At 55.3% G+C, this 20,635-nt stretch overlaps 2 protein-coding genes across 5 annotated transcripts; one reads left to right on the forward strand and one right to left on the reverse strand.

Annotated features, from left to right (window-relative positions):
• The first annotated feature begins 11,972 nt into the window (after positions 1-11,972).
• CDT1 (chromatin licensing and DNA replication factor 1) lies at positions 11,973-16,790 on the forward strand. 3 transcript variants are annotated; one of them, XM_081119263.1, is made up of 10 exons: positions 11,973-12,319; positions 12,841-12,963; positions 13,039-13,190; positions 13,756-13,956; positions 14,040-14,185; positions 14,367-14,467; positions 14,902-15,090; positions 15,393-15,533; positions 15,608-15,809; positions 16,394-16,790. In XM_081119263.1, exons 1-10 carry the CDS (start codon positions 12,089-12,091, stop codon positions 16,555-16,557), a joined length of 1,650 nt encoding a protein of 549 aa, XP_080975389.1. In that variant the 5' UTR covers positions 11,973-12,088; the 3' UTR covers positions 16,558-16,790. The 3 variants fall into 3 exon arrangements, with proteins under 3 accessions (XP_080975389.1, XP_080975388.1, XP_080975390.1); XM_081119262.1 differs by having other exon boundaries at positions 11,976-12,319; positions 13,738-13,956; XM_081119264.1 differs by having other exon boundaries at positions 11,978-12,319; positions 13,759-13,956.
• Positions 16,791-17,638: 848 nt separating this feature from the next.
• APRT (adenine phosphoribosyltransferase) lies at positions 17,639-20,547 on the reverse strand. 2 transcript variants are annotated; one of them, XM_081119269.1, is made up of 5 exons: positions 20,141-20,547; positions 19,844-19,950; positions 18,590-18,723; positions 18,262-18,340; positions 17,639-18,041 (listed from the first exon to the last, which is right to left on the reverse strand). In XM_081119269.1, the coding sequence occupies exons 1-5, from the start codon at positions 20,218-20,220 to the stop codon at positions 17,899-17,901; spliced, it is 543 nt and encodes a 180-aa protein (XP_080975395.1). In that variant the 5' UTR covers positions 20,221-20,547; the 3' UTR covers positions 17,639-17,898. The 2 variants fall into 2 exon arrangements, with proteins under 2 accessions (XP_080975395.1, XP_080975396.1); XM_081119270.1 differs by lacking the exon at positions 20,141-20,547 and having other exon boundaries at positions 18,590-18,838.
• Positions 20,548-20,635: the final 88 nt, after the last annotated feature.

Genomic DNA, 20,635 nt, shown 5'->3' on the forward strand with positions numbered 1-20,635 from the left:
AGGTGTCCAAAGATTGTGAAGAGCAAAAGACTGGGAAGGTAAATAAATGATAGTGTATCCTGCAGTGGGGTAGTGCCCATGGGTTACAGAGAATCAAGCAACTCTCCGTGTATCCATATGGAACAATCTCTAAGATACAGTATTACAACTGGGAGTGTTGATCTCTAAGATATAATATTACAACTGGAAAAAAGCAGCAGGGTAACACCCATGCCTGCTGGACACTGTATCTCTGGGAGGGCATGCAGGGGATGGTAGGGCTGGGACTGTGCTACCGGGATGGGAGGGACACATAATGGTTGGTGAAATACTCTTTGGTGCTATTTTGATTTTTTGCTATATACATGTATCACCTATTCACAAAATAAATTTAAAATGAACACAGCAGAGATAGATTCTCAGAAAAGAGCTTCCCAACCCGCCACTTGCCAGACAGGGGACAGCAGGGAGCCCTGACTTCCCTGTAGTCCTGGTGGGTCAGTAATTTGTGTTTAATCCTTTGCAGATGAGAACACAAAAAAGGGGGGCAGGAGGCAGAGGGGGGAAGTCATTTGTCAAAGGATAAGCCAGGCCTCGAGGCCAGCTTTCCTGACTCCTAGTCCAAAGCCATTTTTTCTCCCACCACCCCAAAGTTTGGGGTCCTCTCACACTGTTGCTGTTGATTATAATAGGTATTTAGTTTTGGAGAGCAAAAGTGGTCAGGTACCATAGAGAGCAAGAAAGGGCCACGGTAAAAGTGTCATTACGGGACATTATCACTCAGGTTTAACTTTGTCCTCAAGGATAATATAGTCATTACTGATCTATACTTAAAAATTAATTTTAAGGGGAAACAACTCAATTGTCCATTAACAGATGGACAGAGTGGATAAACAAAATGTAATCCATACAATGGAATATTATTCAGCCATAAAAAGAAATAAATCTGACACATGCTACGAATGAAACTTACAAATATGATACCCAGCCCTGGCCAGTGTGGCTCAGTTGGTTGGAGTGTCATCCCATACACCAGAAGGTGTCAGGTTCAATTCCTGGTCAGGGCACATACCCGGCCTGCGGGTTTGATCCTGGTTGGGGGTGCATGCAGAAGGCAGCCAATCAATGTTTCTCTCTCAAATCAATAAAAAAAAAATTTTTTTTTAAACCATGATGCTCAGCAACAGAAGCTATTCACAAACATCTAGATGAGGAAAATTTATAGAAACAGCTGGCCAGTGTTGTTCAGTGGTTGATCCAGGGCACATGCCCGGTTTGTGGGTTTGATCCCCAATAGGGGGTGTGCAGGAGGCAGTCGATCAATGACTCTCTCATCATTGATGTTTCTATCTCCCTCTCTCTCCCTCTCCCTTCCTCTCTCTGAAATCAATAAAAACATATTTTTTCAAAACAATTTTATAGAAACAGAAATGAGAAATTCCCAGGGGCTGAGGGGAGGAGGGGATAGAGAGTTATTACTTAATGGGGACAGAGTTTCTGTTTGGGATGAGAAAGTTCAGGAAATCGTGGTGGTAGTTACACAACGTGAATGTACTTAATGCCTCTTTTGTCTCCCCAAGTACATTCCTTTTCAGTTACCCCGGCCCACTTTCCTGGAAACAAAGAACAGGTGTGGATCCAGTGGAGCATTCGCACATATCCTGTTCCCACGTGTCAGAGGAAACCAAGATTTTCCTAAGGGACACATCCCACCTGGGCACAGAGCTGGCCTTGAGTGACTGACTGTCCCCTGGCATCCACCTGCCCACCTGGAAACAGCGTGTTGACCCTGTTTCCTTGCTCCTGAAGGCCCAGCATTCAGCTCTGGCTGCTCAGGAAGTGTGGTACCTGGCTCCGCACCATGGCTCCAAGGTGGGTTTAGAACCCACCTGCTGGCCTTAAGGGCCGTTTGAGTTGGAAAGTTAGAAGGTGAAACCAACTACAGAAAAACGTGCTGACAGGTGCCTTTTACAAACGGAGACCAGGAATTAAGCCCATTCCAGGGTCCACGCTGCCACGTGAGTGTTGGGGGTTGGTGGGAAGAAGTGTTTCTCAACAGCGAGAGGCTGGCCCAACTTCTAATGCTCTTTTTCACTCTGGTCCTGATAGGAGACTCTGAAATCTCACTGCCCCTAGCTGCACCCTTATGGAATACGCCATGGAAAACCCAGATGGGCAGTTCCTCCCCACCCCAGGCAGAGCAGCAGATGGGCTAGTCGAGGGCAGGGAGGCCTCAGCTACCATGCTTTCCAAGCCAGGAAAAGTCAGGCATCATAGGGTTGAGGCTGGGTGAGGGGTTGGAGGTTGAAAGGCCCGTCCATCAAAGGCCTGCCTGTTCTCCAGCCCTCGGTGGGTGCTCGCTGGCCCCCTCTGGCCTTGCTGACTGACTCATCCAACCTCAAATTGGAGCCAACTATCCAGGGGCCTGGTCAGAGCTGAAAAAGGAATGCCCCCTGGCCCTGGCCCTCTCCCTGCCCACATGCCTGGGTTTGGACTGGCTGGATCAGCTTGAGGGAAGCACAGGGAGTGGGGGGCACATCTTGCACCTTCCTCAGGTGCTGGAACTCTCTCGTGGAGGTTTTAACTGGAGAACGCTGCGACTTCCAGCCCAAGGACTTTTCAGGTTCCCACTGGTCACCTGCCACTTCAGTCCTGCTGCTCTTAACCCCACTGGTGAAGTGTTGACCACTGGTCCCTGGTAGTGGTCCTGCTGATGAAGTCACCTGCTTGCTCACTCAGGCTCAGGGAAGAGAAAGCGCCCCCTTCCCAGCCACAAATGGACAGTGGGCAGGGGCCCGGCTCTCGGGAGCAGAGCGCTGGCTAGGAAAGAGCAGGTGGAACAGTGACTTCTGGGCCCAGGGGCTCTCACTAGGGGCAGGGGAGGGAGTCAGGAGCCCTGAACATCAGGGCACCAGAAGCCTGACCATCTCACTCCTCTCCTCAGGGTCTTCAACAGCCTGGGTCACCCACAGGGTCTTGGCGCCCTGCTCCAGTACAGTGGCCATCAGCCATGTTGCTCCATTGCCCCTGCACCTGTGGCAACCACACAGGGCTGCCCCACTCTGTCACACGCCACTGGGAATGCCATCCCCCACCCAGTAAACTCCTCTTTCTAACAGAATACCTCAGAAGTCTCTCCTCTACTAGCTCTCCTGACCACCCATGTGGTTACCTCTCTGCAATAGTGGTTACATATAGTCACGAGACTGGAGCTTCCTGGGCTGTGCCTCAGGTGAGCTGCATCCCCAGGGCCAGCAAACCGCCTGCAAATAGAAGGGCCACCCAGCTGTTCAGAATCGGTGAGGTAAGTGCCTTTATCAGATGCCATTGGAGATGGCTGACCACTGACAGGGGCCACCAAGCAACCAGCTCACTCTATGTGGCAATAGACAACAAAGTCACACAGGTCCCCAACCCTGATGGTTCCCCTCCCGTGAACCCTCCTGCCCCACCTTCTGCCCAGAGTCTGTGACCCTCGACCCTGTGCCTACACGTGCACAATACAGAAGGGGAGCAAAGCTGACCCTTGATTCATGGAAGCCAGTGGAGAAATTCTTCTGCTTTCTTCCCTGGACAGTCCTTGAATGTGATTTACTGAACTTTTCGGGGGAGGGTCATGTGCAACTGAGCCACCAACTTCATGTTCAGACCAGTCTTCCACTGGCTCTCTCAGCCTGCCTTGCTCCCCTAGCTCCTGATGAGCTCCCTGCAGTGCTGCCCTATACCCGGCCTTGCCTGGGGCTCTGTTCTCTGGCAGAGAGTCCCCCACCAAGAACACACACATGTGTGATTTCCAGGGCAGTCCCAACAGCAGCTGGTCTGAGGAGGAGGCAGACCCTATAGCTGGGGGCCCTGGCCCCACCCCCATTTGAGGGCTGAGCTTCCTACAGACACACTGACCCTTCACTCACTAGGAGCTCCTCTGTGGTTCCTCTGAGCCTCCTGACCTAATTTACTTGCCTCAGCGCCCAGCTAGTCTTCAGTTGCGGCAGAGTCGTGGGGAAACTTGGAGTAATCTATGCAACTGAGTAACAAGTGCCTGCAAGCCGACTGGCCCCCTTTCAACTTCAGCATTGTGGCCAGTGGACCTAACTGTACAGCTGAGGCTTACAGGGAAAGTGTCCTGGTCCTCTCACAGAAAGAAAGCCACCCAGGCCTCCCCAAGGACAGGATCAATCACTATTTGAATTGTCCTTTACAACCAGAAGCCTCAAGCAGGGACACAACTGAATGGTGTTGACTGCAATGCTCATGTGTTCATCCTTTCCTCCAGGGGCACCCAGCACCTAGGTGCCCTGTGGGCTCAAGGAGCTCAGGGGAGTTTCGCAGCCCCTCTCACAAATCTCCCAGCACAGCATTTAACAAACAGCATGCAAACAGTTTCTTCCAGAGATCTGCCCACTTTCCCTCCCCACCAGTTTTTTTTTTTAAAATCTTTATTGATTTCAGAGAGGGAAAGGGAGAGGGAGAGAGAGAAACATCAATAATGAGAGAGTCACCGATGGGCTGCCTCCTGCACGCCCCCCACTCGGGATGGAGCCCGCAACCCGGGCACGTGCCCTGACTGGGAACATGAACCGTGATTTCCTGGATCCTAGCTTGATGCTCAACTGCTGAGCCACGCCAGCAGGCGCCACCAGTCTTAAGAGGAAGTTCAAACTCCTCTGTGGTCTGGTGACGGGTCTTCTCCAGCCACACAGTTACACTGTCCCTTCAACTTCCAAAGCTCCAGGGCCTGGCCTTTCTCCTCCTGTGCTCAGACACACGCGGCTCTGCCACAGATCAGGAGCTCAGTGAACGCTGCTGGGTGGACGATGGTCTCCCTCCAGAGTCTGGGCTCCTGATCACTGAAGTAACCTCCGCTCCGCCAGGCCATGAGCTCCTGGGACGCAGGACACATGGAACAACCTATGCTGCCGGGAGTGGCTGGTCGCAGGGACCTTCAAAGTCCTTCAATGAGGGACACTCACAGGTCCCTCAAGCGTAGTCCATCGGCCATGGCAACAGTGGGGCTGCCTCAGAAGGACAGATGCCCACCTTCGGTACAGATGGAATTAAGGACCTAGTGCTTGGCTTGGCCAGGCTGGGGTGGCTCAAGGCCTTCCTCTGGGACGTGGCCCCCGGTTCAGGCTCGGCCTGTGCATTGTTTCTCAGGTGGTTCCTGCAGTTCCAGGCCCTCCTCCGTGGGTTCTCACAGGCAGGGAGGACGTCTTCCTAAGGAGGGGCCACCCCTGCGCGCAAAGGGCCACAGGCGTCAGGAGGCGCCTGCAGACCCGCGGGGCCTGGCGGGAGCCTCGGCTGCAGGGACCCAGAGTTACCGCGGAGACGCCCCATCCCCCCACCCCGAGCCGCAGGGCCTACGGTCCGTCTGTCTGTGGAGTCGGAACTCGGGAGCCCGGGGTGGGGGTGGGGGGAGACGTTGGGGGGGCCCTCCCCGGCTTCATCAGCCCCCAAAGGTGCCTTTTCGCGAGTCTCGCCCCGCCCCAGCCCCGCCCAGCCCCGCCCCCAGCTGACACGCCCTTCCGGGCGCTAAGCCCCGCCCACCGCGCGGGGAGAAGTCGTGTGGACATTAGGGTCCCACCCCTCCCGGGCCACGCCCCGTACCCTGGGTTCCAAGCCCCGCCCCGCGCCGCCCACTTTCGCCCCCGCGTGATTGGCAGCGCCAGGCGCGCGCCTCAGGCCTGCTCCCCGGTTCGTGCGCGGACTGGGTGGGGCCGGCGGGTCCCCGAGCCAAGGGTTGCCAAGGGTGCCCCCTGCTGCTCCAGGACCCTGGCACCGCCTTTCCCGTGCGGCCGCCGCTCGTCGTGGGAGCCCGCGGGTGGAAGGGCCTTGGGGTGTCCGTTGCGCTTGCAGCCTTTAGAGTGCAGAGACCTGCTCTGTCCCTGCAGAACTGAGCGGGGGGGCCCGCCTGGAACTGGGCTTGCAACTGCATTTACTTTTAATTAATATTAAACACTCTATGCAGGTTTTTTTTTTTTTTTCAATTTTAAATCTATTTAGAACAACTTGGACGCGCGAGTCCACTTTCCCAACTGTGAATTTCATGAAATCTAAACGAAGTATTTCAATGAACATGCTCCAAATTGAGATTTGCTGTGTCAAGTACACACTCCATTTGTATGGTGAGTGTTAGCGATAGTACTTAGTAATAATTATGATGGGTGTGATGGTGGGGAGCAAAAGAATGTGAAATAGCTCATTAATAAAGTTTATACTGATTACTTGCTGAAATAACATTTTGGGTGTAATGGGTAAAATAAAAATTTTCAAATGTCCCCTGATTCTTTTTATTTTTTTTAAAAAAAATGTTGCTACTAAATAAAAATAACACTTGTGGACACCAGCAATTTGAGAGTTCTGAGCATCGCCACCTGCCCAAACCCTAGGAGGAGCTTCAGGCTGTGACCAGACGTCCAACAGACTCACTGAAGAAGCTGAGCCTGCCCTCGACCCCGGAGTCTTCTCGGATGCCCGGTGAAGGTCCAGCTGGCACTCGAGCTGTCTCAGGAGTACTGGCAAGAACCTTAGCAGCTTGACTCTCAACCCTACTACCAAATTCCCTTCCCTTCCACTAAAACATTTGCCCCAAAAGCAGGATGGAGAAAAAAACTCAGAGGGGCTTGGACTGGGGCTGGGTCAAGGCCTGCTCTACAGGAGCAGACGGGTGAGGAGGACATTGGCATCTGTCTGGAAAGAAAGGCTGCGAAGGGCCTTACAAGCTGTTAGATAACTCACCCTATCTCTGCTTTAAAAAGACCCAGAGGAAAGGATACTTGAGATTGAATCAAGATCAGAAGATTTGGATGTAGCTGTCATTATTGCCTGTATCATGGAGATCCTCTGATAATATTAGCGTAGAGAACAGTTATGACATGGAGTTGACTTAGCTATAAACCCTATTGTACCATTTTTTTCTTGCTACTAGTATTTTAAGGTCATTACGCAGCAGCGTAGGTAACTTATAAGGAATACTTGAGCTGTCACAAATTTTTTGATGTGCCATTTCAATTTTTAGTAGCAAATGTGTGTATAGGCATCTTAATAAAATTTGAGGCCTATGTGAGACCTTTTTTAAAAAAACAAGTTACACGTGTGGCTCCCACTCCATGTCTATCGGACAGCGTTGCTCTCCATATGGATCGAGACACAGCGTACCCTCTGAAACCAAGCAGGTGGTGATGGGTTTTGCCATGATCGTGCGGGAGGTAAAGGCGTGGCTCACTTTGCCGGGACTCCCACGGCAGCCCTGCTGAGAGCAGGTTCCACTGAGGTCCTCTGACACGAGCTGGGCTTGGGGAGGAGAGACTTCCAGGGTCACTCAGTTCGTGGGCAGCAGCAGCTTGTCCACCCTCTTTGTTGTGTTCCGTCGGTAACGGATTCCAAAGTTGTCTGGTGGACAGCGAGCCAAGTGCACATCGATTCTGGACGAGACCCAAACGCCTTCCTTGAAGGTGAAAGCTGCCTGCAGACTTGGCCACGGACTTTGCATTATACGCCAAGACCATAAAAAGTACCCTTGTGGCCAAAGGTGACAGGATCAGGGGATCCCCGAAAGCCTGAATTCCATCATTAGTCCTTGGCTACTGTCCGGTCCCTCAGGGAAGGAAGGGCGGCTGACTGAGAGGCAGAGGGTTCAGAACCAGCTCCCTGGGGCACCGGCTCTGTGCCCTGTGAGTCTCGGCTTCTTCGCCCACCTATAAATCAGAAGACTATAGGCTGTAGGTTGGCTCACTTGGAGGGTGAGGCCAATAAGGCGTTCCAACCACAGGAGCAGGGTCTGCACACAGCGCGCCTCAAAAGAGGTCAGCTATTTCTGTTTTTGTGAAATTGCTTTGAAAACTGTACGGCGTTGCTGCACATCCTTGGGTGTGGTTGCTGCCGTCTGCAGACGGCACCAGGATAGAGCAGATGAGGAGAAGCCATCCACGCCCGCCGTGTGTGTATTGAGGAGGCAGACTGGCAGGAGCAGGACCCAGGAGGTGGGATCAGTTTCTAAGAAAGGGAAAGTCAGACACGGCTGTGGTCCAAACTCAGAACCTACTGCAACTCTAATCATTTTCCGGTTAAAATGGTGATGGTGGTTGTGGTCCCAGCACTATGCTAAGCCCTTTACCCATATTTAATCCTTAGAAGCTCCATATGCGCCAAGTATCATCATCTTCCCTTGTTATAAATCAGAAGACTAGGGGCTCAGAGAGGTGTAGCCACCCGCACAGAGTAGCACAGTCAGATTCCACTTGGACAGTTTGACTTCTGGCCCTGGGCTTTACCCATACTCCTCTCCTCATTACGAGTCAGAGGTCCAGACCCCAGCTCTGCTCCATGGGTCATACGCTCCTAAAAATTAATGAGGGCCCCTCAGGGCTTTTGTTGTGTGAGTTATATCTATCAATGTTATAATAGAAATTAAAACTAAAGCTTTAAAAACATTAATGTATTAAATCATTAAAATAACAATAATAAACCCATAACATTTTTTTTTTTTTTGATGAAAACAAATTGTATTTTCCAGGACAAAAAAAATTTTTTAAATCCTCAACAGAGGATATGTTTTATTGATTTAGAGAGAGGAAGGGGGGGAGAGAAACATTGATGTGAGAGCGAAACATCGATTGGTTGCCTCCTGTACACGCCCCAACCAGGATTGAACCTGCAACCTGGGTATGTGTCCTGACCAGGAACTGAACCTGCACGACCCTTCGGTGCACGGGACAGTGCTCCAACCAACTGAAGCCACACCGGCCAGGGGTCCAAAACAAAAATTTTAGTGAAGAGAGTGGCCTTCTTTTATCTTTTGCCAATCTCCTTGACGTGTGGCCTCCTGGGAGACAGCTGGGTTCTCACAGCTGCTCCGCATCACAGCTCATGACGGTGATGAGCTGTTCTGGTCCAAGCATATAAAGAAAACCTGGCCTCACGCAGGGAAGTGGCTGGGAAGGGGAGGAGTATTTCAGTAGCCTCCCCAGATAGTCAGGACATTGTTCTTTGATAAGTTTATGAAAACAGTTTTGACCTCATGGGCCCACTTTGTGAACTGCTCAACTCTACATACGTGCTTCTGCGTTTATAGACACAATCTGTGAGTGTAGCAGACACTCACGGTAGCTCACCCCAATTCCCTCAGTAAGTAATCCGAGGGCCACTCGTAGGCAGTTTCCCGCCACGCAAATGGCTTCCTAAGTCTCTCTGCCTAAGGCCCCTGGGAGCAGCCCTCACCCAGTGAGGAGAGAGGCTGTGTGCAAACACCCAGCTTCCTTGGTTCCAGGTGGGATGCTGCTGAGTGTACTACAGCATCTCCAGAGATCCCGAAGAAATGGAAGCCCAGCCTGGCTGGTCCGATGGTAGTGGGTTATTAGAACCTAGCAACATTAGTGTCACTAAAGTTGGTACACAACCCTCCCAATGCTAAGTTTTACTGTTTTTTTTTTTAAAAAGTGTGTGTGTGGTGGGGGAGCTCAATTGGTTAGAGCGTTGTCCTGATATTCCAAGGTTAATTTCCAGCCAGGGCACATACAAGAATCAACCGATGAATGCATAAATAAGTGGAACAACAAATTTTTTTTTTCTCTCTAAAATCAATTAAAAAAAAAAAAAGGGTCCAGCCAGACCCTGTGCCAGGGCATGGATACTGACCGCAGCACTGGAGAGGGTCCCAAGGCTCCTGCTGTGTGGCATGCCCCCTCCACGCTGGCTGATTGTGAGGGGTCAATGCAGACCACACTGTTAAGTCCCCAGAGTACCAGCATTTCTTGCCCTTCATCTCATGTGGGACAGACTCATTTTACATTCATGTTCTGGACTCTACAAGACCCCTCTGGATAGCCCTAGGATTCAGCTCATCCCCAAAGTCATTCAGGGGTTGCTGGGGCCTACCTTTGCCTCCAGGCTCCTGCCCTGAGTTTGGCCAAAATGGTAGCAATGCTGTGATGTCTCTTTCCCCTTGAGGTGGACATGCCTGGCAGTGCATACCTAAGTCACACAGCTGCGTGGTGGCCAGGGAGTCCCCCTCCGGAGGTGGACTGTATTTCTTATAACCCTGGGGCCTACTTCCTGCCCCTTCACACAGCACTGGGGACAGCCCTCTGTGCTTCTACCACTCTGTGGGTGGCCAAGCAGCAAGACAAACGAAATGTGGGTGGAGCCTGCTCAGGATTTTGGAGGCCCTGGGAGGCCTACTGGCTGCATCCTGACCATCAATTTATCTACAGAGGGCAGGGTCTGGGCCAAACTGCCAGCAGCCAGATGTTGACAAGCCACTTGTGGTTAGGTCCAGCTGCCTCTACCTTTCTGAGACCAGGTGCTTCTTTATTTTCTAAATGTGAAACAGAGACTGGGGAACCACCATGTGGCTAGGAGAGAAGATAACTCCCTCTCCTGATGAGCAGCTGGGAGCCAAAAGTTTATTCTCCTATTACAGTTCTGGAATCCTGCAAGCTTTCCCTCTTTAATGCAGAGCAGGCTTAAATTTGGAGTGCTCCACTTTGATCAATTCCTGCCTCCAGCCCCCAACCACTATTTTAAGAAATACATTTTAAGTGGTGGCCTACAGCACACATACCAAAACAAAACTGTAACAAAAATGTAGCTTTAAAAATGCTGGCTGCAACCTTCCACATTGATTCTTGTCCTGCTAATAATCTGCTACTGTTGTTTACAAATAAAGGTCTAGTTGCTGGCTCCTTTTATATGCTGCTTCACCCACCTGTTGCGTCAGTCCCCAATTTTTTCACTCTTGTTATTTTGCAAGCACCAATGGCATCGCCTGACATTTCTGTTTCTTTAACTTTTCTTTTTATAGGCACAATTCATGCTCTTTACAGAAAACTTGTGAAAGTAAAGCCCCTCTCTCAGCCCTTATCCCCTCCCAAAGACAACCCCTGTGATTGCTCTTTCTCCCAGGTCTGTAGGCCCGCTTCAAGACCGGAGGAACAGCATTTTTCTGTGATGGGAATCACACCGCACTGAGCTTGTTTATCTGGCATCAGGTTCTCAAGTTTTCCAGATAACCTAAGCATCAAGTTTTAAGAACACTTCTTTTTAACTATTATGAAAGCCACTCTTCAAAGAAAAGCTTGAGATATAATTCACATCATATAGTTCACCCTTTTAAAAAGTGTGTCATTCAGTCCCAGCCAGTTTTGCTCAGTGGTTAGAGCCTCGGCCAGAGGACTGAAGGGTCCGGGGTTCGATTCCAGCCAAGGGCAGGTACCTGGGTTGCAGGCTCAATCCCTGCCCTGGGAGGCCAACAATCAATGTGTCTCTCTCACATCGATCTCTCTTATTTCTCTCTCTCTCCCTTCTACTCTCTCTGAAAAGAGAAGGGAAAAATATATCCTCTGGTGGAGATTTAAAAAAAAGTGTATAATTCAGTAGTTTTTGTATATTTCTCTAACTCCAGAACATTTTTCTTTCTGTGTACGCTCCCCCTCAGTTCACTCTCCAGCTGCGGGCGGGGGGCGGGGTGTGTGCCTTGGACAAGTCGCCGGCGACCTGCGCCTCAGTCTCCTGGTTTGGAGCACGAGGCACCCAGACCCCTGGTGGTGCTAAGGCGCACTGAGGCCCGGATACTTGCGCCCGGCCCCCGTCACGTGCGAAGCTAGGTCACGTGCACAGCAGGCGACAAGTGCGTCCCCGCCCCCTGGGCTAGCGCCCCCTAGGCCAGCGCCCCCTGGGCCAGCGCCCCCTGCCCAGAGCAATTGCTGTTCTATTGCACTGTAATTAAATTTAATCTGTAAGTGGCACAGCATTTTTCTGTTAAACGCACTGTGTCGTTTTCCCGTCCTGCACCGGCTTGGCGTCCACCCGGAGCCACGCCGCCCCACGCAGACCCCTAGGGAGACCCGAGACACGGGAAACACGGGAAACTCCTCCAAACCTGCAGCGAGGGCCGCGCTGCGACGCATGCGCGCGGCCGGCGCAGCCCGAGAGCACCAGCGCGCATGGGCCCGGGCGCGTCCATTTCCCATTCCCCCCCACGCCGATGGTTCCGCTCGCGGAGGGGGCGGGGCCACGCGTGGCGCGAAAATCGGCGCGAAGTGCCTCCCCATTTCCGTCCGCCGCGGGGTTGTTGCCGCGCAGCTCCCGCCGCCCGCCCGGGCCCCAGCCCGCCATGGCGCAGCGCCGCCTCACCGACTTCTTCGCGCGCCGCCGCCCCGGACCCCGGGCCGCGCCCTCCCGGACCAAGCCGACCGTGCGCACCCCGAGCCCCGCCAAGCTCGCGCCCCGCGCCCAGGCTCCCGCATCGGGCGGTAGCCGGAAGCGCCCCCGTCCGCCCGCCGAGCCCACGCGCGACGAGCCCGCGCCGCCCGCGCGCAGAAGGCTGAGGCTGCCCGCCGACGAGGTGAGGGCGCAGGGCGGGCGGGGCTGTGCGGCGAGCGGAGCAACGGAGGCGGGGCGGGGGCCGCCAGGGAGGGCTTCTGCAGAGACGCGCCTCGGGGGTGGGGGGACGCAGACCTGGGGGCTGGTTGCAGAGGGGACACAGAGCCCCAGGCGGGAGGGCTGGGTCGGGGCCTGGGCGGAGAGAACAGGCTGAGCGTCTTTGCAGGAGCTGAGTCTGAGCTGCCAGGCCAGGGTCCTGTGGCCACCGTGAGCTTTGAGCAGGGGAGCCTGCGACTCTGACATGCTGGGGGAGGGCCAGAGCTGGGTAGGCCCATAAATCCAGGCCCTTCTGCAAGGCTGGATCAGGGGTCAGGCCTTGGTAACTGTCCTGAGAAGAGGGAACAGGTGGGTGGGCCAGGCCCCTCCCTTAAAGGGGGGGTGCGTCCAAGAGGCTGGACTGAGGGCAGCAGAAAACCCTTTCTGTAGAGCCAGTACACCGCAGGGTCTTGTCATTTGCTCACTTTTGGGGGTCCTTTCCCCCAGGTCCCTGACCCGGGCTCTCCAGCTGCCCCTGGCTCCCCGGAGCACTCCTTTCCGAGCAAGAGGACAAAGAAGGCTGCCCTTTCAGCAGGTCAGCTTCCCAGACTGTCGCCCCAGGAGGACAAGGTGAGGAGGCTGGACCGAGGGCTGGGGAGGGGGGTATGGGGTGACTGGCTGGCTGACAGCACCCTGTGTCTACAGGTTCCCTCAAAAGTCACCTCTGAACTCAAGTCGTGCCTGCAACGGGCCCGGGAGCTGGGGGCACGGGTCCAGGAGTTGAGGTCAAGTGCCCAGAGGAATGATGCTGGGGAACCCAGTGAGCTGGAGGCCAAGGGGCACCCAGCAGGGCCATGGTGAGTTTTGGGTGGGTGGTCAGGCACCCCAGGAAAGGGTAGGCTGGTGGGAGTCCTGGTAGGGGCAGGGGCTGCTCCATCAGGGAGCCAGCACAGTCAATAGGCCACTCAGATCTCAGTGCCAACACTAGCCCTTCACCCTGCTTCATTTGTAAGAGGGTGCCAATTCCTGCCTCAGTGGGCCCTTATGAATTTCAAATGATATTCACAACCAGTGGCTATTGGGTATTTGCTCCCTGTTCTCATATTTGTTCTCTCTAGGTCCTGTGGTGGTCAAGTGCCTCTTAGAGATAAGAAAACCAGGGCTGGGGGTGTCCAGGGACCCCCCCCCTGGGTGATGGGGCAGGACATGATGGAGCTGGGTTTGAAGCCACCCTTTTGTCTCCTGATAATGCTTGTGATGGGGAGCTGGGCATACAAGGAATTTGTAAACTGGTGTGCAGTGTGTCATGGGGGCAATTTTGCAAGCCCCAGCTCTGGGGTATCCCTGGCTGCTTTGCAAGCTATGGGGTCCTAGAGAGGGTGTGGGTCTGGTGCTTCTCTCAAGGCCTGGCTCCTCCCCTAGCAGTGAAGAGAAGGCACCTGCCTATCAGCGCTTCCATGCCCTGGCTGAGCCAGGGCCTCCTGGCCTTGTGCTGCCCTACAAGTACCAGGTGTTGGCCGAGATGTTCCGCAGCATGGACACCATCGTGGGCATGCTCTACAACCGCTCAGAGACTGTGACCTTTGCCAAGGTCAAGCAGGGCGTCCAGGACATGATGCGCAAGTGAGTGGGGTTCCTTGGAGGGTTGGGGGCTTCATCCTGCAGTGGAGGCTGACTGACTGAGCCCTGGCATCCTCATCCCATAGGCGCTTTGAGGAGCGCAACGTGGGCCAGATCAAAACCGTGTATCCCACCTCCTACTGCTTCCGCCAGGAGCGCAACGTCCCCACCTTCAAGGATGATGTCAAGAGGTCTGATTACCAGCTCACCATCGAGCCGCTGTTGGACCAGGGTGAGTGTGCTGTGGCTGAGTCCACTCGTCTCTGAGCCTTGGTTTCCCTACCTGTGACCCTGCAGTTTTGAGCATGGCTGTGAGCTGTCGGGTGCTGGGTCCGTTGTCTGAGACCCGTGGTGTGGGGCTTGGCAACTGGGTAGTTCTGACCCAGGGGCTTAGGCTTGGACTCTCCCTGCAGAGGTTGGCAACACGCCTCCCCAGCTCACAGCCTCCCGCCTCCTGCAGCGGCGACAGGTCTTCAGCCAGAACTTGGTGGAGCGTGTCCGGGAGCATCATAGGGTGAGCTGGTGACCCCAAGATGACTAGCTCAGATTTGTATGAGGTGCCTCCTCTGTGCTGTGCCTTGTGCTCTGTTCCCTCTCTCAGTGCTTGTTCTTACAGCCCCGTCTTACCCAGCAGGAATCAGGCCCTCTTGAGAGACTGTTCTAGAGTTCTCTTAAACCACTCACCAAAGCTGGGTCATAGCCTCATATGGAGGGGGTGGGCATGGGCTGCATGGGGATCCTGGCCCTGGTTCCCAGGTGAGGGAGTTTTGCCCTAAACACAGGATTGGGGAGCTCAGGGATGCATCTTCAAGACTTGGAAGGTTGTGATGACTACAGTGGGTCCCCTACTTGTGCCTGAGGGTACCCAGCTGGGATGGGAACCTGGATAGCCCTGCTGCACCCCAGCCAGATGTGCCCAGGGTCATCTAGTGCCCCTTTGTTGGACAGGTCTTCCTGGCCTCCCTGAATCCTCCCATGGTGGTGCCCGAGGACCGGCTGACACGCTGGCACCCCCGCTTCAACGTGGACGAAGTGCCTGACATCGAGCCTGCCGAGCTGCCCCAGCCGCCCACCACAGAGAAGCTGGCCACTGCTCAGGAGGTGCTGGCCCGAGCCCGAAGTCTGATGTCACCCAGGGTGAGGCTGGCCCCTGTCTCCCAGGGAAGGGTAGCCTGACCCCCACGTGGGCACCTGACAAACTCTACACGTGGCTGTGGGCCTCGGGGGTAGTGGGATGTGCCCTTCCTGTGTTTAGAGTGCTGCCCATAGGCAGGCTCTACCTAGGGGTGCCCAGCACAGGCCTCTGATGTGCTGGGGTGAACTTGGACGGGACATACAAGGCCTCTTGGGCAAGGAGTCCATGCAAGAGGGGTGTGAAGGGCCTACCCTATGGCTGGTCCAGGAGAGACTTCTCCTGACCTCTCCCTGACCTGCTGCAGATGGAGAAGGCCCTCAGTGACTTGGCCCTGCGCACAGCTGAGCCCAGCAGCCCTGGATCCTCCAACCTGGTACTGCCAGCCACCCCTCCGGCCACTCCACCTGCTCCCCTGAAGGGGGTGTCCCAGGACCTGTTGGAGAGGGTGAGTGTTTGGGATTCAGGGATGGGGTGGAGTGGAGCCAGCTGTCCACTGACCACTCCCCATGCCCAGTGCAGATCCGGGCCAAGGAGGTGCAGAAGCAGCTGGCGCAGATGATGCGGCGCCCAGAGCAGGAGCAGAGGTTGCAGCGGCTTGAGCGGCTGCCTGAGCTGGCCCGGGTATTGCGTAGCATCTTTGTGTCCGAGCGCAAGCCAGCGCTCACCATGGAGGTAGCCTGTGCCAGGATGGTGGGCAGCTACCGCATGACCATGAGCCCAGGTGCGTGTAGGGGCAGGGGCCACTCCCCATGTTCTCGAGTCCTAGATGAGGGTGAGCACCATAAATCTGTACCATTCTCCACACCTGCTTATGTGCATTGGGTGGGCATAGCACCATTTAGGTCACCTGTCTCCCCTTGGTTCATTTAACCCTGCAGTGTCTTGAGGCTGTCTCCCTCTCACAAACCTGGCATTTGCCCTTAAATTGCCCTTGAGGTCCCATGGGACCACTCCCTCCGGGAGGCTTCTGGTCCCACAAAGCTGCAGGGCACCTCTGCTTCAGGCTCTTTTGAGGGCTGGGACTTGTGACAGGCTCAGTGGGAGAGCCACCCCCTTGGGAAGGCTGCAGTCACTGCCCTGGTCCCCAGGGCAGTCCTTCTGTCCTGTCAGTTTACTCCTTTGCTTCTGGGTACATAGACTTGTCCACCCTGGAGTGGGGGGCTGGGAGGGGAGAGCAGGGGCTGAAACTAAGGAAGGCTTGTTGACAGGACTGAGGTGAGAGCAGCACCCCCTTATAGATGTGCATACAGGCCCAGAGGTCTTGGGGGGGCAGGCCCCCACCTCATGAGGCCCCTCTCTCTGCAGGGGAGATGGAGAAACACGTGCAGCTCCTCTCTGAGCTGCTGCCCGACTGGCTCAGCCTCCACCGCATTCGTACTGACACCTATGTCAAGCTGGACAAGGCTGCTGACCTGGCAGGTGTCACTGCACAGCTGGCCCGCCTTGCTCGTGCTGAGGAGGTGCTGTGAGCCTGTGGCTGCACACCAACATGCAAACGTGGGCTCAAGGCCCCAGCCTGGTCCACGGTGCCTGTTTTATTCTCTAAGAACACAATGCACTTTGCTCTTCTGTTCCAGGCTCCCCGCAAGTGTCAGTGGCTGCACTAGGCTCTGGCTGCAGGCAGGACCTGGGGGGGAATTCTCTGACCATTGTGGGTGGTACACCCACCTCATACAGCATGTTATTAAACTGGTTTCTCTTAGATGTGTCTCTGCTGCACAGAGTGCAGGTGTGTGTGGGTAGGGTGGCTTTCCTGCCAGCATGGGTTTGGGCATTGTTGTTGGCAGAACAACCTCCCCCCACAATAGGGATCTTGAGACCTGATCCTATATTATCCTGGTGGGCCCAGTGTCATCACAGCAGAGGTTGGATGATGGTACACCATTGGCTTTGAAGATGGAGGTAGGGCAATGAGCCAAGGAGTGGAGAAACCAGCCCTGTCTGTCTACACCTTGGTTTTTAGAATAGTTGGCTCTCTATATGCCACTCAACTGACCAAGCAAAAAGAGAAAGTTACATTGTTAATGTGTACTACATAGTTGGCCCCAGGATGGTTGCTTTGTACTGAACATAAACAGACTAGTAATTATTCCCTGAACAGTACAGTGTAACATGACTTCCATAGTATTAGGTATTATAAACAACCTACAAGTAACTTAAAGTATATCAGAGGATGTGCAGAAGTTATATGTAAACAATGTGCCAGTTCATGTGAGGGACTTGAGCATCTTCATATATTGGTCTTGGGGAGGTGGTCTTGGGATGAAACCCCCGTGGACACAGAGGGACAACTGTAAGATAAAGTTTTAAACCACCAAGTTTGTGTCTTCTGATGCAGCAGCAATGGGAAACCATACCACTTTGAGCAGCATCTGCTTCCTAAGTTGGTCTGCTCCCCCACCAGAAAAGAGAACCACAAATTGCCACAAAAGCTCTGAAGGCGGCATGCACACGCGTACACCCAGACCAACTGGCCCCAGCACCTCCCCCACCTCTTGGTCCTGAGGCCCAGATCCCACCCTGGGCACCTGAAGAAACACTCTAGCAAAGTTGATTATTCATGTTCTTATAATTTCACTATAAAAACCTCAGCAGCTTCGGCTTGGCTTTGCCCTGGGCTATGGCTTCAGGCCTTTGCACTTCCAGAAGCTGCAGGACAGTCCCTGGGTGCTGGATATAGTCACTCAACCACAGGAATGTATAAAAAAGTCCAGGTGGGCAGCGAGTACCCTTGGCAGCCAGTGGAGGCCATTGTAGTGACAGAGGCTGGACCTCTCCTTTTCTAGCTGGTGTGGGTCAGGGTGTTGAGGTCACTCATACTGCAGAAGCGAGAAAAAGGGCACAGCCCCCAGCTTCTCCCTGCCCTTCAGTGAAGTCAGCTCCACCAAGCTCACGCATTCCAGCACCTCGGCCTGTAGCTGGCCCAGCAGCTCACAGGCTGCTCGCATGGTTCCTGGTGGAAGGGGTGGGGGGAGGAGCAGAGTGAGGCCCCCATGCAGGCTGGGCCACCCAGAGGTTGGGGGAGGAAGGAGTTGGCATTGCAACAGGGCTCCCATCTGGCAAGGAGATAACTAGTGTTGAGGACTAATCCACTTTTCACACACATAGCAAGGCACTTCCACTCCTACAAACTCCCCAATACCAAGCCGTCTTTGCTTGGGAGAGACCCTTACCACCAGTGGCCAGCAGATCGTCCACGACTACCACCTTTTGCCCTGGCTCCAGGGCGTCTCTTTGGATTTCCAGGTCAGCCTGTGGATGGGAGGAAGCAGGTGTGTGGTTGGCACATCTCTGAAGACCGCCTTGGTGTGCAGAGCCCAGGAGCTGACGAGGGGCTACCACCTGAGCCCCGGTTTCAACCCTCCCTGCTGTTGCCTGGCTTTGTGAGCCTGGCCCAGTGTCTCAGCCTCTCTGAGCTCCCATGTCTGCTCCAACAATGGCAGCTCTATTTGATTCTACTTTTCCTTTGGGGTCCATGGGAGAAGCCCCCAGCCCTCTTACCTTCCCATATTCCAGTGTGTAGGAGGTGGACACGGTGGGGCCCGGCAGCTTTCCACGCTTTCGGATGAGTACACAGCCCAAGCCAAGTTCCTGGGCCAGGGAGGGGCCAAACAGAAAGCCTCGAGAGTCTAGGCCTGTTGGTGAGAGCTGGGGTGTTGGGAGACAGCATTGGGGATCCCACATATGAGGGCTGGATAATGACAAGTAGTCACTACAATGACACATGGTGCCTGGCTTTGTTGGTGCCACCTAAAAGGCCAATGACATCCATTTAGGGAATGTTGACCTACCATGCACAGAGACTGCTGGCTGCTGGGGCAAGGTACTAAGTCCATTCTACTTGGTGGAGTAAAGAAGTGGATGGCCCTGGGGAAGTCACCTGACCTCTTTCCAAAGCTCAGCTGTATAGCTAACTGAGCTGGTAGTAACTGTGCATGCAACATGTTAAGCACAGGACTCTAAAAGCAGTGTCTGCCCCCAGGAACTTCTCCAGGAGAGGCAGCCACAGGCCATCTCTTGCAGTGTACTGAGATGTGACAGGAAGTGTGGTGAGGGAGGGCTTCCTAAAGAACCCTCTAGGGGACAGTACCAGCTGAAGAGGGGAACAGCACTGCTGTGCCCTCCAGACAGAGGGGATAAATGGGAGGGTCAGGGGGGTCCTCCCTGATCTCCGCAGGCCTTCCGGAAGCCCCACCCTGGGTCAAGGGCGGGGCATAGCGGGTGCTCAAAGCAGGCTTGTAGAAGAGGAACGAGAAAGCTCGCCTGATTCTCTGGAACCTGGTCAGACACTCCCTGGGGAAAGTCCCCAGCGCTGGAGACGGGAACTGGGTGGGAGTGGGCTGCGCTCAGCCCTGTAGCCCGCAAGGTGGGGCCCGGCAGCTTTCCACGCTTTCGGATGAGCACACAGCCCAAGCCAAGTTCCTGGGCCAGGGAGGGGCCAAACAGAAAGCCTCGAGAGTCTAGGCCTGTAGACTCTCCCAGCAGAAGCCATTCCCCAGGCAGTCCTCTCAAGGCTGCAAAGTAGGGGGTAGTGGGTCCATCCCCACAGCCCACGCTAGAGTTATCAACCAGGCACCGTTAGGCATATCTCCTGAGGGGCCCCACCCCGGAGGACCTCCCCCAAGCAGAGGTGGAGCCGTCGGGCCTTCCCTCCCTCAGCCTGACTCAGGAAAAAGGAATCCCACACGACCAGCGCCCGGGGCACGGCCCGGACTTAGTGACCCCTCCCTCTCCCGATCCCGACCCCCCACTTGCCCGCGATGAAGTCGATCTTGCGGCCGTGGGTCTTCTTCAGGTGGCTCGCCAGGAGGCTGATGGAGGCGCGGAAGGAGTCGGGGTCCTTCAGGAGGGGCGAGATGTCCCTGGCGCACAAGCACAGGCCTGGTGACCCCGGGGCTGGGTCCTGGCGTGGGGGTGACGGCTCCCTGGGGCAGAGCCCAAGGGCACCCTGACCGCCCCACTCTCCGCGCGGGACAAGGGCCCAGGCCAGCGGGGCCCAACGCCCAGCGGGGCCCTCGGGTGCCCTGCCCCGCGTGGCCCGCCCGCGCGCACCTGAACAGCACGCCCGGCGTGGGGAAGTCCGGGAAGCTGCGGATACGCCGCGCCACCAGCTGCAGCTGGGGGTCCGCCATGGCCGCCTCCCTCGCGTCGGCAGGCAGGACGGTTCCGCGGCTCGGAGCCCGGGGGGTGGGGGTGGGGGGGGCGGGGCGAGGGTGGGGCTCCAGGGGCGGGGCGGGGGCGCCAGGGGCGGGGTGGGGCGCCAGGGGCGGCACTCGCCGACTCCCGTAGGACTTCCGGATTTCATCGTCTTTGGTGCCATCGATTTTAAGCCGCCTGCTTATTTCCTGCACCCTGAACAGACGCGCCCCCGCGTCAGGCACGTTCGCGTGGGGCCGAGGCGGGGGTCTAGGTGGACGGAATACAGCGTCCACGCAGGCCCGGCCGGGTTTCCCGGGGAGCCCTCGTGCGGATTCGCCCGCCCGCGAGCGCCTGGCAGGGATCCCCGGGCCGTGGGCGGGTGCACGCGGGCCCTTCCCTCCCCGGGTC

This window comes from Miniopterus schreibersii, assembly GCF_964146895.1.
Source record: "Miniopterus schreibersii genome assembly, chromosome: 18".
In the NCBI taxonomy this organism is placed as follows: Eukaryota; Metazoa; Chordata; class Mammalia; order Chiroptera; family Miniopteridae; genus Miniopterus; species Miniopterus schreibersii.

What these genes read in the sequence shown, in the direction of transcription:
- CDT1 (XM_081119262.1), top strand. Translation starts at nt 12,089, where the DNA reads ATGGCGCAGCGCCGCCTCACCGACTTCTTCGCGCGCCGCCGCCCCGGA. An exon ending in TGAGGCTGCCCGCCGACGAG is followed by an intron (nt 12,320 to 12,840) that starts GTGAGGGCGCAG and finishes CCTTTCCCCCAG; the next exon opens with GTCCCTGACCCGGGCTCTCC. An exon ending in GTCCAGGACATGATGCGCAA is followed by an intron (nt 13,957 to 14,039) that starts GTGAGTGGGGTT and finishes CTCATCCCATAG; the next exon opens with GCGCTTTGAGGAGCGCAACG.
- APRT (XM_081119269.1), bottom strand. Translation starts at nt 20,220, where the DNA reads ATGGCGGACCCCCAGCTGCAGCTGGTGGCGCGGCGTATCCGCAGCTTC. An exon ending in ACGCCGGGCGTGCTGTTCAG is followed by an intron (nt 19,951 to 20,140) that starts GTGCGCGCGGGC and finishes CTTGTGCGCCAG; the next exon opens with GGACATCTCGCCCCTCCTGA. An exon ending in CGATCTGCTGGCCACTGGTG is followed by an intron (nt 18,042 to 18,261) that starts GTAAGGGTCTCT and finishes CCCTTCCACCAG; the next exon opens with GAACCATGCGAGCAGCCTGT.